The sequence below is a fragment of the Mytilus galloprovincialis genome, chromosome 1 (assembly GCF_965363235.1).
Source record: "Mytilus galloprovincialis chromosome 1, xbMytGall1.hap1.1, whole genome shotgun sequence".
Taxonomy (NCBI): domain Eukaryota; kingdom Metazoa; phylum Mollusca; class Bivalvia; order Mytilida; family Mytilidae; genus Mytilus; species Mytilus galloprovincialis.
The window spans coordinates 126,421,066-126,439,625 of NC_134838.1; the positions used below are offsets into that span (position 1 = coordinate 126,421,066).

The 18,560-nt window shown below is 33.2% G+C and overlaps 1 protein-coding gene across 2 annotated transcripts in view; it reads left to right on the forward strand.

Annotated features, from left to right (window-relative positions):
* LOC143057987 (HAUS augmin-like complex subunit 3) overlaps nucleotides 1–18,560 on the forward strand; it is a 28,575-nt gene that overhangs the window by 9,196 nt on the left and 819 nt on the right. For both annotated transcript variants that reach the window (XM_076231452.1, XM_076231458.1), the window contains exons 8-13: nucleotides 1,103–1,237; nucleotides 5,101–5,284; nucleotides 13,141–13,293; nucleotides 13,552–13,648; nucleotides 16,448–16,595; nucleotides 17,236–17,413. In XM_076231452.1, the coding sequence (XP_076087567.1) occupies nucleotides 1,103–1,237; nucleotides 5,101–5,284; nucleotides 13,141–13,293; nucleotides 13,552–13,648; nucleotides 16,448–16,595; nucleotides 17,236–17,413 (895 nt within the window). The remainder of the gene's footprint in view (nucleotides 1–1,102; nucleotides 1,238–5,100; nucleotides 5,285–13,140; nucleotides 13,294–13,551; nucleotides 13,649–16,447; nucleotides 16,596–17,235; nucleotides 17,414–18,560) is intronic.

Here is an 18,560-nt window from a genome sequence, read left to right on the forward strand (position 1 = left end):
AATACAGGCATTGTTAGTATTTGTCTCCCTTTGTTAACATCAGTGAATGTAAAGAGTTAGCCAGAATACAGGCATTGTTAGTATTTAGATATTTATGATATTTGTCTCCCTTTCATAAAATCATAAGTGTCTTTTTATTGCATGTATAATATAAATTGTAAGCATAGAAAATATGCCTCCTCGTCTTTGCTTAAACAAATAAAGAGGACCTTTGTAGAGGGTTGTAACCAAATCAATAATTTTTTCTAGAAAAGTACCTTTAATGCTATCTGTTACTTTTTGTAGACTTCTTGTTGTTATGGAGATTGTGGCCTATTTATCCATCTTACACTGTCCCAGCTTTTGGCTCTTGGTACCATATACCATTAAAGTGATATAAGGAATATGATGGAAAGTTTAGAAATATACATGGTATTTTATATTTAAGGTAGATGGGGTGTCTAAAGTATAATCCATAGAATGTTTTAATAATTTGCCAAATTGTAGTTTATATCCTGCTTGTTTGAAAACATTAATAAAAAGAATGGGTCACCGGACTAATTTTCAAACTTCAGGTTGTGCAAAATTGTCAGATTTTGTATAGATTATGCATGGCAAACCCAATTTTCTGCCATAAAACGAAAACTAGAATTTTGAGATAAAATATGAGAAGATAGCTCCAATACTATGCTTTAAGATAAGAAAAAGAAAAAAGGCGGTCACCGAACTCGTTTTCTTGCTACATAATAAAATGGGAAATTTCCTATCACATTCTATTGTAAAAGTAGCACTATCTGAATTATCTGCCCTTGCATTTGAGTTGCCTCCCCTTATTTGGCAAAGTTGGCAAAAGTTGAATCAAAACAAAAGTATTCTTTTTTTTTGTAAAAAACTACCATAAATATGGTCAAACATGACATTTTCTATATTACAATGAAAATTCTTACACATGAATTACCTTCTTATCTCAAAATTTGCACATTTTATAAAAGATCTAGACCTTGTTTTCTGGTATTTCAAAATCCAAGATGGAGGAAGACACCCTATCTACCTTAATGTTAAAATTTAAAACGTTCTACTTTTAATACATGTATTGTCATGTGATTAAATAATATACTTTCAGTTACCCAAAGAGTGAGGCTAAACGTATCAATGCCTTGATGAACAGCAAACAGGCCAATGCTTGTGTACAGTCAGCTCAAGACATCATACAGTCATTGAAACATGGGGATTTTGGAAGAGATAGCAGCAAGTTAAGGTAAATAGGAAAAAAATGGTATGATTGCTATGATTGCCAATGAGACAACTCTCTACCACTTTCCACAAGAGACCAAATGACAGAGAAATTAACAGCTATATGTCACTATGAGGCTTTTAAATCATAATTTTAGATTGTCGGTTGCTTTTCTCATCACTTGGCGTCCGTCATCGTCCGTTGTCGTCCGTCGTCGTCGTCCGTCGTCGTCCTGCGTTAACTTTTACAAAAATCTTCTCCTCTGAAACTACTGGGCTAAATTAACCAAACTTGGCCACAATCATCATTGGGGTATCTAGTTTAAAAAATGTGTCTGGTGACCAGGCCAACCAACCAAAATGGCCGCCATGGCTAAAAATAGAACATAGGGGTAAAATGCAGTTTTTGGCTTATAACTGAAAAACCAAAGCATTTAGAGCAAATCTGACAGGGGTAATATTGTTCATCAGGTCAAGATCTATCTGCCCTGACATTTTCAGATGAATCGGACATTTCGTTGTTGGGTTGCTGCCCCTGAAATGGTAATTTTAAGGAAATTTTGCTGTTTTTGGTTATTATCTTGAATATTATTATAGATAGAGATAAACTGTAAACAGCAATAATGTCCAGCAAAGTAAGATCTACAAATAAGTCAACATGACCAAAATGGTCAGTTGACCACTTTAGGAGTTATTGCCCTTTATAGTCAATTCTTAACCATTTTTCGTAAATCTTAGTAATCTTTTAGAAAAATCTTCTCCTCTGAAACTACTGGGCCAAATTTAACCAAAATTGGCCATAATCATCATTGGGGTATCTAGTTAAAAAAATGTGTCCGGTAACTCGGCCAACAAACCAAGATGGCCGCCATGGCTAAAAATAGAACATGGGGTAAAATGCAGTTTTTGGATTATAACTCAAAAACCAAAGCATTAAGAGCAAATTTGACAGGAAGTAAAATTGTTGATCAGGTCTCAATCTATCTGTGCTGGAATTTTCAGATGAATCGGATAATCGGTTGTTAGGTTGCTGCCCCTGAATTGGTAATTTTGAGGAAATTTTGCTGTTTTTTTGTTATTATCTTAAATATTATTATAGATAGAGATAAACTGTAAACAGCAATCATGTACAGCAAAGTAAGAACTAAAAATAAGTCAGTATGACCAAAATAGTCAATTGACCCCCTAAGGAGTTATTGCCCTTCATAGTCAATTTTTAACAATTTTCTTAAAATTTGAAGATTTTCAATAACATTTTCCACAGAGAGTACTGTTATAGATAGAGATAATTGTAAGCAGCAAGAATGTTTAGTAAAGGAAGATCTACAAACACATCACCATCACCAAAACACAATTTTGTCATGAATCCATCTGTGTCCATTGTTTAATATTCACATATACCAAGGTGAGCGACACAGGCTCTTTAGAGCCTCTAGTTTAATGTGCAGACACAAACATCCTTCACAAAGTAACAATATATACAAATTTTAAAATATTTAGAAATGAGTGGTGAAAGGGTATAGTAGAAATATTTACTACCACTGGATAAGTATTAAGACGAAACAAGGTGGTGAATTTGTACTATTTGAACTATATACACATTTTTAGCCACAAGATTACTTTCAAACACAACACACTTTGGTTGGCAGTCATTTTTATAAAGAACATGTCCATTAACAATCTCCAGAAATAGATTACCTCTATTCTATGGCTTGATGTATCCTGGTCATATGTTTTTCTTCTTTGAAGGATTTTTATGGCCCGCAACGAAGATGTCGGTGCCATATAGTTTTACCCTTGTCCGAAATTCCGCAATTCTGAAATTCCGTCATTCCGTCATACAGAGTTTTTTTCTAAACGCCTTCTGATATTGGGCTGATTTTTGATATGTAAGTTAACCATGATGAGTTACAGATCAAGTTAAATTTCGTTCCGCTCCACTAATTTTTGCCAAAATTTGGACTTATGAGAAATTGTTGGAAATCACAGTTATTTTTTTTCTAAACACCTTCAGATTTTGAGTTGATTTTTGGTTGAAGAAGACTGCAATTCTTCTGAAGGCCTATGGTGCCAACTTTAAAATCATTGAACCTCCATATGCCGCATTTGTTTCTGTGTATTACAATTTCATAACAACTTCTGATTCCTGACACCGATTTTTACACATAATTAAGCATCTGAATCATTTAATTTGTAAATTAGGATTGAAAAACAATCACTATCGTAAATATGTACCCTTTTATTTATGTAAATAATTAGATTTCATCTCATCTACATGAACGTTATTTGTTTACTTGTAACCGGATGTTTTTACTGTAGATATTTGTAGTACGCATGCATGAATTTGGTATCGGGACAACTCGCCCTGTTTACATGTTTGCCCTTGGTCTTTCGTCCTGAGTTCTTTCGCCCGTATAGTACGTTCACCCTGTGTTCATTCTCTTTACTCTTATCAAGGACGTTTTATAATACGTCCTTGCATTTATTAAAAAATATTAATATTAAGGGTATCTTTAAAAAACTCTAAAACACGATTTAGTGAAAATCATCTGTTCCTTATTTTGATCCCAAGGTAAGACAATCGTGTCCAGCCAATCAAATTCTGTTTTTCTCATGATCAATTAATAAGCCAATCATAAACGTTTCCTCTGAAGATTATTCTAACATGCTAGATTTTGAACGTGTTGTTTTCAGCTAGTTGTAAAATCGTGAACATGGCATGTGAATTTTCATCTGCAAGTAGATTCTTACACAGCTTAAGGATAAAAGTGTGGCTGATTGACAAAATTTAATGATGCAGTACTACCATAAAGATAATAAATATTTTTTTTTTTCACTTATTTATTGACATAATACCTGTTGTAACATATTTTATTTTTGTATTCAATTAAATCATTTGAAGGACAATGTACTATTCTTTTTTCACAAAGACCAACAAACAGGTTGGGACCCCTCATTTGGAGTGTTGTTCCCAAACTGTTAAAGGTTCATCTTTGTGCAGAATTCAAAATTGGAAATTTCATCAAGCATCTAATATTCTTACACAAGAAAATAAACCCTGGTCATGTTCATCTTTTCTACCGATTTAAAAACTAAAATCATACAAACAGACTTAAGAAAAAGGCATGTAAGTTCATCATACAAATATGACACTTTTTCTAGACAATCCAGATCGTGCAAAATACTTCGCTAAAAATTGTAACCTTTAAAATTGTTGTTGCGCACTAAAAACCCCCATGGGAACTTTCAAAAGTTGGCGGGTATGTAACAAGTCTTACTATTTTTATGGCCCATTTATGGGCATTATGTTTTCTGGTCTGTCCGTCCGTTCTGCTTCAGGTTAAAGTTTATGGTCGAGATAGTTTTTGATGAAGTTGAAATCCAATCAACTTGAAACTTAATACATTTTGTACACATGTGTTCCTTATGATATGATCTTTCTAATTTTACTGCCAAATTAAAGATTTTACCTAATTTTCACAGTCCACTGAACATAGAAAATGATTGTATGGATGGGAAATCCATGTACTTATGACACATTCTTGTTTGAAAAAAAACAAAAACGTCCTGACAAAAAATTGAACAAAGCAGGCTGGGTTAGTGGGGCTGCTTTTATGGTAATTCAAGTTACCTTTTATTCACCTTCTTCCATATCAGCTCTTTGATTGATATGTGAGACTACCATCATGTTTGTGTCCACATGTGTTTATATTGAAATTGCAGATTTTTCAACTTTTTGGGACTGGGCCATTCGTGTCGCTTTGACACATCTAGTTTTAAAAGAAATAGCATAAAGATAAAACATAGTGGTTACTTAGAGTAAATGTTTAATGTCAGTTATATGTTTTCAGCCAGAGTAAATGTTTAATGTCAGTTACATGTTTTCAGCCAGAGAATCAATGAGAAAAGAAATGCTGTAAGTTTAGTGAAGAGGGAGATTGCTGGAATGGCAGAGAGAGATATTCCTGCCTTAATACAGGAGAGTACAGCTTCTCAAGTATCCAAGATACTGACAGGGGATTATAATCTCAAACTAGCCAGACAGGATTATTTCATATCAAACCAAGATAAGGTTAGTTATATGGGTATTTTTTTAACGATTTAATAAAAACTCATATTTAAATTATTTTTATGAGACATTGTAACTTTTAACAAATGTAAGACAACACATTCACGGAATAAAATGAAAGACACAGGTTGTCCTTACAACATATGACAGGACTAATGGACTGGTAAGTCAAAAATAGATGTCCTCTTCATGCTGCAGACCTATCACATACAAATGTATTCCATTGTTCCCCTTTGTATTGCCCCAATGTCCATAGAAAGAGGACATGGTGAGTCAGCAGCAATTAGATTTTTAAAGAAGATTTTCAGGCAGTTAAGCTGCCTTATGTGAGCACCCTAGATTTGTGTTCTACCCAATAATTGCTGAAATATGTGCCATTGTTATCATCTAGCTGGATGTTATGTTATTTATAACTAATTGGACAGTTTCAACCTTAAATGATCGTTGAATCATCCAAAAGTTTTGAAGTTGCACATAGGAAGTAGGGCACATTAGGAATCTTTATGTAGATTATTATCCCCTGAGATTTTGGCTAAGCTGTCAAAGAACAAATGTATGAAATATTTAATTACGAAAATTTCTAAAGACAAGTTAAGATTATCCAAATGGCAAAAGTCGTAGGAATATTGTTTGTCGTCAATACGTAGTCGACTACGTCATTAGTCTTAAAATAAGTTCCACTGTTCATGCTGTTGGTGGCAATTTTAAATTATAAGACAAATTTTTGTATCTTTTCAATTTGGAGGCAGTGGTTCAAATAAGCGGTTGTCAGAAGTCTGCAACTTTCCACTTTTGTAGTCGGACTTTCGACTTGGTTACTAGCAACGCTCGACTTGCCCAACTTGAGAGGAAATAAAAATTACTTTGCAAACCTTTTTACCAAAGTCTCCTAATAAACGATCTCAAAACTTATTTTCAGCATTATTATTCATGACAGCAATGTTCATTTTGTTTAACAGCTAGCTTTATACAGAAAATCGCCGACAAAGAATGTGAAAATTCGAGTAAAATCGTATCTGACAAAACAACATTGAAAACAAAATGGCTGACGTGAGAAGAAAATTAGAATATCGGATCCGATTCCGGAAGCGGATAAGGGCTGGTAATTCCGGGTTTTGGCGATCAACTAAAAAAAAATCAGACAGATGACAAAATACATCTATGCATGGTAAATGAATATAAACACTAGAATTGAAAACCAAAAGATATATGTAAAAGAATGAAAAAACAGAAAATATTTTGTACTAAAACTCAGAATTACTTTTTGACAAATTTTAATGTCAAAATCCAATACAATGTGACAGCTGGGAACAGTATATCTAATCATGGAAGTAATATTTAAAAGGAATAACATCGACTAATTAGCATGTATTAACGACCTGCAGAGCCCTGTACTAAAGTCATATGATTTTATCCAATTATAGTCTCAGTGGTAAGACCCCTTTGGTTACTATCTGTGATACCGCAGTTGTAAAATGGCATCTGGAATTTCTTATCAGTCACATGATTTTATCGAGTCCGGTAATTATAAAGTACCTGTGTGAAATCCGAGGTTTATTAATAAGAAGGTGGCACTGTATCATATAAAATCTCTACCTTCAGATGAAGTCGTATGATGTAAAAAAAAACTTGAAAAACGGACGACTATTGTTCAAACTACAGCAGTTTAGCATGGAAAATTGTATTTAATTTAGCATATTTTTGCTTTTTACCGTTTGTTTTAAACTGTTCTAAAAGTATTTTCCGATTAATAGCGGATCCCGAGTTAAACAGTTAAATACTGATGAATCGATCAGGTTTCACATGATGTTAAACAAAATAATGTAGGCAAATCTAGACATAGATTTGTTTACTGTTGAAATGTGCAGAGTTTATCGAGATTGAAAAAGAAGGATATTTACTTTCAAGTATTCTAAATTTATGTATATGTCATAAATGTCATTGAATACATTATTGGAACTGGACAACTAAAATGGGAATAATATTTTCATAAATATATCAAGAACTTAAATTGAAGGATAGAATCGTTTAGAATTGTGAATATTTTAATTGAAAGACTTAGATTATCGTATTTAATAAAGGGGGTCCAATCGTATTTTTTGTACAATCATCTTCTTAACTTATGGAAATGTTTTTTTTAACTGTATGTAAATATAAAAATTGAAAATGACCCAGCCTTGTTCTCCAATTTTGTATGGGATAGGTGTCGGTTTAAACTATTAAGACTCAAACTAACCAAAAATAGGAAAAAATTGAACTAAAATAAAAATTGAACGAATGACTCTATTCGGCAGCGTACATCAACGGAATGTAACGAATGGACTATTCGGGTTACCTCGCACGTATATACGACAAAAACTTGACTGTTCGTTATTCTCCGTGAACACAAAATGACTAATAAGCGGCGGTAACGCAGATGAAACCTTTGAAGTGATGACGATGTTATTCCTTTCAATATTACTTCCATGATTTAACAATATATATGGTTCTGGTGACAGTATAAATTTTCTTTATCAGTGATAAGTTTTGGTAAAGCAAGTTAGATGCTTTTAAAGTATAAACATATTACTGCAATTTCAATGGGTATTTTTTTTCCTCAATTTTGATGGTCAGTTAAAATAGCTGGAAGTTTCTTATTTTACACAACTAGATTATATGAAACCTGAATGTAAGCAAATCCTATGATATGTATGTGGAGTCCTTTGGGGCACTCTACCCCCTCCTGTTTGATAACTTTGACACGGATGAGATCCCCACCTCTCAACCATATACATTCATGTATGGGACTATATAACTAATCAAATGAAAGATAGGTAAAGTCCCTAGGGTCACCCACCACCTCCTGCTTTATAACTTGGAAACAGTTGAGATCCCCACCCCTAAACCATATATCTTCATGTATGGGACAATATAATAAATTAGTGTTGTCAACGGTTAACCGGTTAACCGTTCAAACGACCGAATATCGAATACCAAAAACGCTAACCGGTTAACCAGACTTTTTTTCAATTTTGATAGATTTGATATAAATTTGTATTGAAATCATTAAATAGTTAGGTTTTATTTAAAAAAATTGTCGTCTTGGTAATTAATTTGACTAATCAATTGTCAAGTAAATTGATTGCTATTGTTAATCTTAATAACATAAAATTAATTGTGTACGATTTGACAACACTATAATAAATCAAATGAAATATAGGGGGAGTCCCTGTGGGTCATCCCACCCCTCTTGTTTGAGAACTTGGAAACGGTCGAGATCCCCACCCCTAAATCATATATATTCATGTATGGGACAATATAACAAATCATATGAAATATAGGTGGAGTTCCTGGGGCCACTCTACCCCTTCCTGTTTGAGAATTTGAAAATGGTTGAGATCCCCACCCTTAAACCATATATATTCATGTATGGCACAATTTAACAAATCTAATGAATTATAGGGGGAGTCCCTGTGGGTCATCCCACCCCTCCTGTTTCAGAACTTGGAAACGGTCGAGATCCCCACCCTAAATCATATATATACACAAATATATATATTAGATGTTTTTTTATATATTTAAGGATGATAGATTTATTTATGGCCTATTACTTTTGATCTACAATACATACAGTGATTCTGTAAATTAAGTCTGAAAGATAAATGATCAATGGATTAACAAGATATCTTTTAAAAAAATGAAATATGAATACAAACATGAATATATAAAAGGCACTGGCTACGGTTACATGGAAATGTAACAATAATAAAAGTATTGTTACATGAAAAACAGCAATGTACGATGGGACTAGTAATATGTACTAAATAATAAAAGTTGAAGACATTTATTTTATATTTACAATACATAAATTTATTACATACAATTTATTTACTGTAATTTTTTTATTTACTACAATGACTGAATTTCTACAAATCCAGTAAGTGGTAAGTTAATTTTTGATGAACGAAATTACTTCATCCACGGATATGTGTACATACAGAAGCTCTTAGTATTTAAGTTACAGTTAGCAAACTTTGCTTTTGATGTATCAATTAGCGTCAGTTTCGTTTAAAACACATCCCAAGTTTTAATTTTTTCACCCTAAACAAAATTGGTTCAAAGTATAATGACAGTAATAAGAGTAGGTGTGCAGTTAAATACTGTAAACAAGAGGCTCTCAAGAGCCTGAATCGCTCACCTTAATTTTTTTGGTTAAATCTCTCATCAATGATTATTTTGGCTTTTCAATTTATTTAAATGTTCTTTGAATCGTCCTATTTTCTTCAAAAGCAAAAAAAAAATCATTTTCTCCTATGATCTATTTTAGCCATAGGAGCTATGTTTCTGACATACAAGGAAATGAAATATAAAATTTATACTAGATACTCTGAAACTCATTTAGCCTAAGTTTGGCTGAAATTGATACAGCAGTTTCAAAGGAGAAGATTTTTTAAAGTAAGTCAACATGATGAACAAATTGTGAAAAAAGTCTTTAAAGGGCAATAACTCCTTAAGGGGTCAATTGACAATTTTGGTCAAATTGACTTATTTGTATATCTTACTTTGCTTAACATTTTTGCTATTAATAGTTTATCTGTATCTATAATAATATTCAAGATAATAACCAAAAACTGCAAAATTTCTTTAAAATCATCAATTCAGGGGCATTATACCTGAAAAACCAGTTACCCAATTCGGCTGAAAATTTCAGGACAGGTAGACCTTGACCTAATAAATACTTTAACTTCTTGTCTTATTTGCTCTAAATGCTGGAGTTTTTGAGATATAAGCCAAAAACTGCATTTTACCCTGTGTTCTATTTTTAGCCATGACGGCCATGTTTTTTGACGAAATAAAAAATAAAGCACAAACTTTATTTTATACACCCTACTGATCATTCAGTTGAAGTTTGGTTGAATTTGGTTTAGTAGTTTTAGAGGAGAAGATTTTTTAAAGTTAGCAAATATGATGAACAAATTGTGAAAAATTGTCATTAAAGGACAATAACCCCTTAAGGGGTCAATTGACAATTTTGGTCATATTAACTCATTTGTAGATCTTACTTTGCTGATCATTTTTGCTGTTTACAGTTTATCTTTATCTATAATAATATTCAAGATAATGACCAAAAACTGCAAAATTTCCTTAAAATTACCAATTAAGTGGCAGCAACCCAACAATGGTTTGTTTGATTCATCTTAAAATTTCAGGGCTGATAGATCTTGACCTAATGAACATTTTTACCCCATGTCAGCTTTGCTCTAAATGCTTTCGTTTTTGAGATATAAGCCAAAAACTGCATTTGACCCCTATGTTCTATTTTAAGTAACGGCGGCCATGTTTTTTGACGGATCAAAAATCGAAGCACACACTTTGTGCAGGATAATCTGAGGAACAATCATGCTAAGTTTCATCCAAATCCATTCAGTAGTTTCAGAGGAGAAGATTTTTTAAAGTTTGCAAATGTGATGAACAAATTGTGAAAAATTGTCATTAAAGGACAATAACCCCTTAAGGGGTCAATTGACAATTTTGGTCATATTAACTTATTTGTAGATCTTACTTTGCTGATCATTTTTGCTGTTTACAGTTTATCTTTATCTATAATAATATTCATGATAATGACCAAAAACTGCAAAATTTCCTTAAAATTACCAATTAAGTGGCAGCAACCCAACAATGGTTTGTTTGATTCATCTGAAAATTTCAGGGCTGATAGATCTTGACCTAATGAACATTTTTACCCCATGTCAGATTTGCTCTAAATGCTTTCGTTTTTGAGATATAAGCCAAAAACTGCATTTGACCGCTATGTTCTATTTTAAGTAACGGCGGCCATGTTTTTTGACGGATCAAAAATCGAAGCACACACTTTGTGCAGGATAATCTAAGGAACAATCATGCTAAGTTTCATTCAAATCCATTCAGTAGTTTCAGAGGAGAAGATGTTTGAAAAATTGTTAACGACGACAGACGACGACGACGACGGACGCCAAGTGATGAGAAAAGCTCACATGGCCTTTTAGGCCAGGTGAGCTAAAAAAGTGAAACCATTGAACTATATTTTTCGCCTTTGACACTCCTAATCTTGAGTAGTATCTTTAAGAACGTCAAAACCATTAATACGTAAAACTATTCAAGTTATACACCATTTGTTGAATAATAATATTTATTTTAATCAGTATTACAAGTATTGTTTAGTACATATGAAAGAATTGAGCAAAACAACTTTTTGTTTAAGTTTAATAAATCTAGCGTACATTGCTGCTTTTCATGTAACAATAACGTATTAATGTAACCGTAGCCTTAGTAATTATTGTTACATTCATAATTAATCGGTTCCTCGCCCAACTTTGCATGTCGGCAATTAGTCTCCAATGTAACAATAATATTTTACAATAATATTTTTATTATTGTTACATTTCCATGTAACTGTAGCCAGTGCCTATATAAAAGTTATTCAAGTAAGGCCTGTAATTTAATTGATAAATTTCTAATGATCATCTGTAATTAATCAACAATTTAGATTAGTTCACTTATTTTTTTATATCATCAAGAATTGGCTTGAAACAGTTTTAAAATTTTTAAACTTTTAATTAAAAATGCCCTGTTTTGAGTAATACTTTAAAAATTGATCAAAAGGCACTCTACAACTTTAAATCTTCAATGTAACCTATGTTTCAACTAACAAAATGCTCCAAAACAACATATTTAGATTATTTTTGTTGACACCTTAAAGTTCTTAGCTGTTGGTCTAGATTTTATGTTTTACAGTGATAGTTGGAAGCATTTACTAGAAGAATTTTGATTTGCAATTGCTTGTTTTTTTGAAACATGTTAAGAACAGGCAACATTTTTTGGATAAGATATAAACTGCAGTTTAAATAAAATTGTGCAAATTAAGAGACACGTATTATTTAATTAAATGAGCTCATACTGGACAATTTTCAGCAATAGTGCTTTATTAATGTTCATTTTCCCTCACCATACCTTAATATGAAATTTTTCAAACTTCTCTTCTAATCTTTCCATGAGTGATTTCCATCACTTTGATTTTTAACTGGATTTTTGTGACAAAAATGTTGGTTATTGATTTGGGGATGTACGGCGAGCGGTTGGGCGGGCGGCAACCAAATGTTGTCCGTGCATTAACTCATGAACTGTTCATCCAAAGCTTTTAAAATTTTAATATGTTGTTACTGACAACAAAATGAAGGTCAAGTTCAAGAATGACGATTTTGACTTTTACCGTTCAGGAGTTATGGTTCTTGAAAGATTGAAAAATGGTGTTTCCAGTCGTGTCCTATGCATTTACACATGAACTGTTCAACCAAAGCTTTCAAAATTTTAATATGTTGTTACTGATGACAAAATGGAGGTCAAGTTCAAGAATGACGATTTTGACTTTTACCGTTCAGGAGTTATGGTTCTTGAAAGATTGAAAAATGGCATTTCCAGTCCTGTCCGTGCATTTACTCATGAACTGTTCAACCAAAGCTTCCCAAATTTTAATATGTTGTTACTGATGACAAAATGGAGGTCAAGTTCAAGAATGACGATTTTGACTTTTACCGTTCAAGAGTTATGGTTCTTGAAAAATAAAAAAATGGCGTTTCCATTCATGTTGTTGCATTTACTCATGAACCATTCAACCTAAGCTCTTTTAAATTTTAATATGTTGATACTGATGACAAAATGGAGGTCAAATTTGATATTGACGATTTTCACTTTCACCATTCATCAGTTATGGTTCTTGTGATATTGCCAGGACACAAATAAATGTTAATAAATCAGGTTTGCTGTCGTTGTGACAGCCTCTTGTTATAATGTCTCTTGACCAATGGTTCAGTAATGTCTTCATTCATATTTATATTTTGTAGGTTTTGAATGAGTTAATCTTACAAAGATCAAGGAATGAGTTCCTCACCATGGCATATGAAGTTGAGGCTAGAAACCACAGAGATATACATAGACTCCTAACTGCAGTTAAACAGTTACTTTACACACAACTTAAATCATATAAAGACAGAATGGTAAGGTTCAGATTCTTTCAGAAATTATTTTACCTGTGCATTAATTCATTCATAAATATAATGATTTGATGATTATTTTCTATTTGATATTTAGTAAGGATCTATTTTCCATGTGGTCTTCTAACTTTCTCCTGTCCAGAATAGAGACTTGCAAGCTAATTTATTAAGACCGGATAGTTTATAGTGTTATATAAACATTGCCTATACAGAACTACTGTAAAATTATTTTTAATTATTTTGATATATATTCTCTTACAGAAAATGATGGAGGACCCTGCATTAAGTTCCACAAGACAACAGAGAGGGACAATAGATTCCAGAGATAAATTCTCCACAAATCTCCATCACATGTTATGTAAGTGTTACCTCCCGAGAGGGACAATAGATTCCAGATATAAATTCTCCACCAATCTCCATCACATGTTATGTAAGTGTTGTCTCCCCTTCTTCTGTTTGTCTATTAAGTTCCACAAGACAACAGAGAGGGACAACAGATTCTAGAGACAAGTTCTCCACAAATCTCCATCACATGTTATGTAAGTGTTATCTCCCCTCATTCTGTTTGTCCATTAAGTCCCACAAGACAACAGAAAGGGATAATAGATTCTAGAGAAGTTCTCCACAAATCTCCATCACATATTATGTAAGTGTTATCTCCCCTTCTTCTGTTCACCCAAGAAATATTTCTATCTTACTTTTTAATGTATTATAATTACAATTAGGTATTACTGAACAGAATGTCTTCAAATGGTATTAGCAGCTTGAAAGTGATGAGTGGTGGTGTGTGCTTACTTTTCATATTTGTCAGACACCTTCTTGCTTTCTGATACTTTGAAGGCTGTATGCTAAGCATGACAATGCTTGAAACTTAATTTATAGCTACAATTTCAATCTAACATTCCTTAAATTTACTCTTTAAACCCAGTAGACATGAGCTTCAAGTGACCTTCATATTTAAGTTAATAGTACTTTCAAACAAAGTTGAGTTAAACTATTGGAATACCTAATGTAAGTTAACAGATATTTTATAAAAAATTTCTGATTTCATTATTTTGAATAGGTTTTACATCTGAGTTAAGATATAAAATTCTAAGTAACCTGTAATTATATGTAACTTAGATTAAATTGGGGAGCATCACAGGTTTCCTCAGTTGAAGACACATAACTTACCAATCATATATTGGTGTCCTCGATTCTAAGTTCAATTTTATTTTAGAAAGGATTTACTTATCAAACAGTCCATTTTTTTAGCTCACCTGGCCCGAAGGGCCAAGTGAGCTTTTCTCATCACTTGGCGTCCGTCGTCCGTCGTCGTCCGTCGTCCGTCTTCCGTCGTCGTCGTCGTCGTCCGTCGTCGTTAACTTTTACAAAAATCTTCTCCTCTGAAACTACTGGGCCAAATCAAACCAAACTTGGCCACAATCATCATTGGGGTATCTAGTTTAAAAAATGTGTGGCGTGACCCGGTCAACCAACCAAGATGGCCGCCACGGCTAAAAATAGAACAAAGGGGTAAAATGCAGTTTTTGGCTTATAACTCAAAAACCAAAGCATTTAGAGCAAATCTGACATGGGGTAAAAATGTTTATCAGGTCAAGATCTATCTGCCCTGAAATTTTCAGATGAATCGGACAATCGGTTGTTGGGTTGCTGCCCCTGAATTGGTAATTTTGAGGAAATTTTGCTGTTTTTGGTTATTATCTTGAATATTATTATAGATAGAGATAAACTGTAAACAGCAATAATGTTCAGCAAAGTAAGATCTACAAATAAGTCAACATGACCAAAATGGTCAGTTGACCCGTTTAGGAGTTATTGCCCTTTATAGTCAATTTTTAACCATTTTTCGTTAATTAAAGTAATCTTTTACAAAAGTCTTCTCCTCTGAAACTACTGGGCCAAATTAATCCAAACTTGGCCACAATCATCTTTGGGGTATCTAGTTTTAAAAATGTGTGGCGTGACCTGGTCAACCAACCAAGATGGCCGCCACGGCTAAAAATAGAACAAAGGGGTAAAATGCAGTTTTTGGCTTATAACTCAAAAACCAAAGCATTTTGAGGAAATCTGACATGGGATAAAAATGTTTATCAGGTCAAGATCTATCTGCCCTGAAATTTTCAGATGAATCGGTCAATCGGTTGTTGGGTTGCTGCCCCTGAATTGGTAATTTTGAGGAAATTTTGCTGTTTTTGGTTATTATCTTGAATATTATTATAGATAGAGATAAATTGTAAACAGCAATAATGTTCAGCAAAGTAAGATCTACAAATAAGTCAACATGACCAAAATGGTCAGTTGACCCCTTTAGGAGTTATTGCCCTTTATAGTCAATCTTTAACCATTTTTCATAAATCTAAGTAATCTTTTACAAAATCTCCACTGAAACTACTAGGCCACAATCATCTTTGGGGTATCTAGTTTGAAAAATGTGTCCGATGACCTGGCCATTCAACCAAGATGGCCGCCACGGCTAAAAATAGAACATAGGGGTAAAATGCAGTTTTTGGCTTATAACTATGAATTCAAAGCATCTAGAGCAAATCTGACAAGAAGTTAAATTGTTAATCAAGTCAATATCTATCTGCCCTGAATTTTTCAGATGAATTGGACAACTGGTTGTTGGGTTGCTGCCCTCCAATTGGTAATTTTTAAAGAAATTTTGCCGTTTTTGGTTATCTTGAATACTATTATAGATAGCGATAAACTGTAAACAGCAATAATGTTCAGCAAAGTAAGATCTACAAATAAGTCAACATGACCTAAATGGTCAATTGACCCCTTCAGGAGTTATTGCCCTTTATAGTCAATTTTTAACAATTTTCATTAATTTGGTAAATATATGTAAATTTTTACCAAATATAGTTCTCTGTTACTAATGGGCAAAGTTCATTATAGATATAATTGTAAGAAGCAAAATCGTTCAGTAAAGTAAGAACTTCAAACACATCACCATCACCAAAATACAATTTTGTCATGAATCCATTTGTGTCCTTTGTTTAATATGCACATAGACCAAGGTGAGCGACACAGGCTCTTTAGAGCCTCTAGTTTCAGATTAGGCAAACTTCATGACCGTACATACCCAAGTTTACAAATGTCATAAGATCTGTGTGATATCTTATTGTTTTATTGTAAACTGGTTATATTCTAGGTTCTGAAGATAGAGAGGATAAGAAGCATCTATTTTTAACCTTTAACAGTCTTGTACAGGGAGCAGATAAACTCAGACAGAAATGTTCATCAATGAAGATAAATAGAATAGCATTGGAAGAAAAACAAGAGGACAAATTGAAACAGTTGTAAGATTATTATGCTTGCTGATAGTTTGATTAACCTCTAATAAGGCAATAAGGCACTACTGCAAACTACTGTTTTGTATTATTTTGAAAAAAATACTTCCCGAAAAATAAGAAACTTATTTGAAAGTGTGATGCAGTTAAAAAAGAAGAGATATAACACAAACCAGAGGTTGTAATTACCTTTTAATGGAAGTGAAGCTGAACTTAATGATTAGATTTTAATTAATTCATCGTACATGATGCCATTATTCTCAACAATTTAATTTCTAGGTTTTAATGATTTGTGTTGTTTCCAAACCAAAACATGGACTTTGCCATATCCATGAAAGGTAGTTCAAATTTAATAGCTGCAATTTCCCAGGAAGCATAGATGACTTCAAAATCTTTCTCACTTAAAACAGTTGCGAGTCTTCTAAAAGGAATTTTGAAACTAATATTTTTGGGGGCGATTCACAGCAAAATACATATTTCTTTGTAAATGGAGACCAAAATAAGTTTCTGGTTTATATTGAGAAATTACATTTGAAAAAAAAAATCAATATAAAAAGTCATTGAAAACCATTAAATTATTATTAGAACTTGAACCATATATCATATCCCAAACAGACATTTTCTACACTTCTTGTATGCACTTTTACAGAGAAAAGAGTTTACAGATGAGTGAGCAGGTCGTATACTCTGGCTCTAGTACCACCAGTGGTCAGCCATGCATGACACCCAGACAGCTGATGGAATCTATGACACAACTAGAGGAAATGTTGAGGAAGTTAGAACAATCTATAAAGGAAGTGGTGAAAGACCTAGAGAAAAGGAAACAGGTAGATTGTTTATGTACAAGTTTGAATAAATTTTACGTCATTAACCAATTTGGTATATAACAGTAGCTGATCCAAGGGGATGAGGGGATGGGGTGTGGGGAGATTTTCAATTATAGAAATGGTAAAGTCAATGTTTTGTATAAAACACCTGAATCATTTGGCCACTAAAAAAGTATGAATTTGATATTTCTTCTTACAATTACAAAGTTAGCAATGGACCACTTTCGAGTTCATCCATCACCAGAAAAAACTCGTCAATTATGCACGCCTTTATGACGTCATTTACCAGATAGAGGGGATGGCCTGTATCCCTGCACTATTACCGTTCATCAAGCGTCTTAGTGATCCTCATTGTGCAGGATAAACGAGAAATAAAGTTTGTTTTGTAAGTACTTAATCTCAATCCCCTTATGACAGCAGTGTTGATTTTTGTCTCGCCTTGACGGAGTAAAAAAGCGAGACATAGGTATACTGTTTCCGCCGCCAAGGCCGATGGCGTCAACAATGTATTAGTTTGTGATTAGGTGTAGTTTATGGTGAACAGCAAGTGGTAGGTCAATCATATTTGCTATGCAGTTGTATAAGCACTGGCACATTTTATTTCCCTGGAGATTATTTGGCCCTGCCCCCTCAGTCATGGTCTATTGACTTCGAAACTTTTGCTTATTTTAAATGTATTAGTTTGTGATTAGGTCAGTTTATGGGGAACCACAAGTGGTAGGTCAATGATATTTGGTATGCAGTTGTATAAGCATATCTTGTTTCCATGGAGATAATTTGGCTCCGCCCCCTTAGTCATGGTCTATTAACTTTGAACATTTTTCTAAGTTATGATAACTTATCATGTATTAGTTTGTGATTAGGCCAGTTCAAGGGGAACCATTAGTGGTAGGCCAATGATTATTGGTATTTAGTTGTATAAGCTTTGGCACATCTCATTTTCATGGAGAATATTTGGTCTTGCCCCTCAGTCACTATTTAATGACTTTGAAATTTATCTTAGTTTACATGTATTAGTTTGTGATTAGATCAGTTTAAGATGAACTGCTTATGTTAAGTCAATGATATTTGGTATTCAAATTTATTGGCATTTGCAAGTATTGTTTCCATTGAGATTATATAGCCCCACCGCCTCTTCATGGTTCAT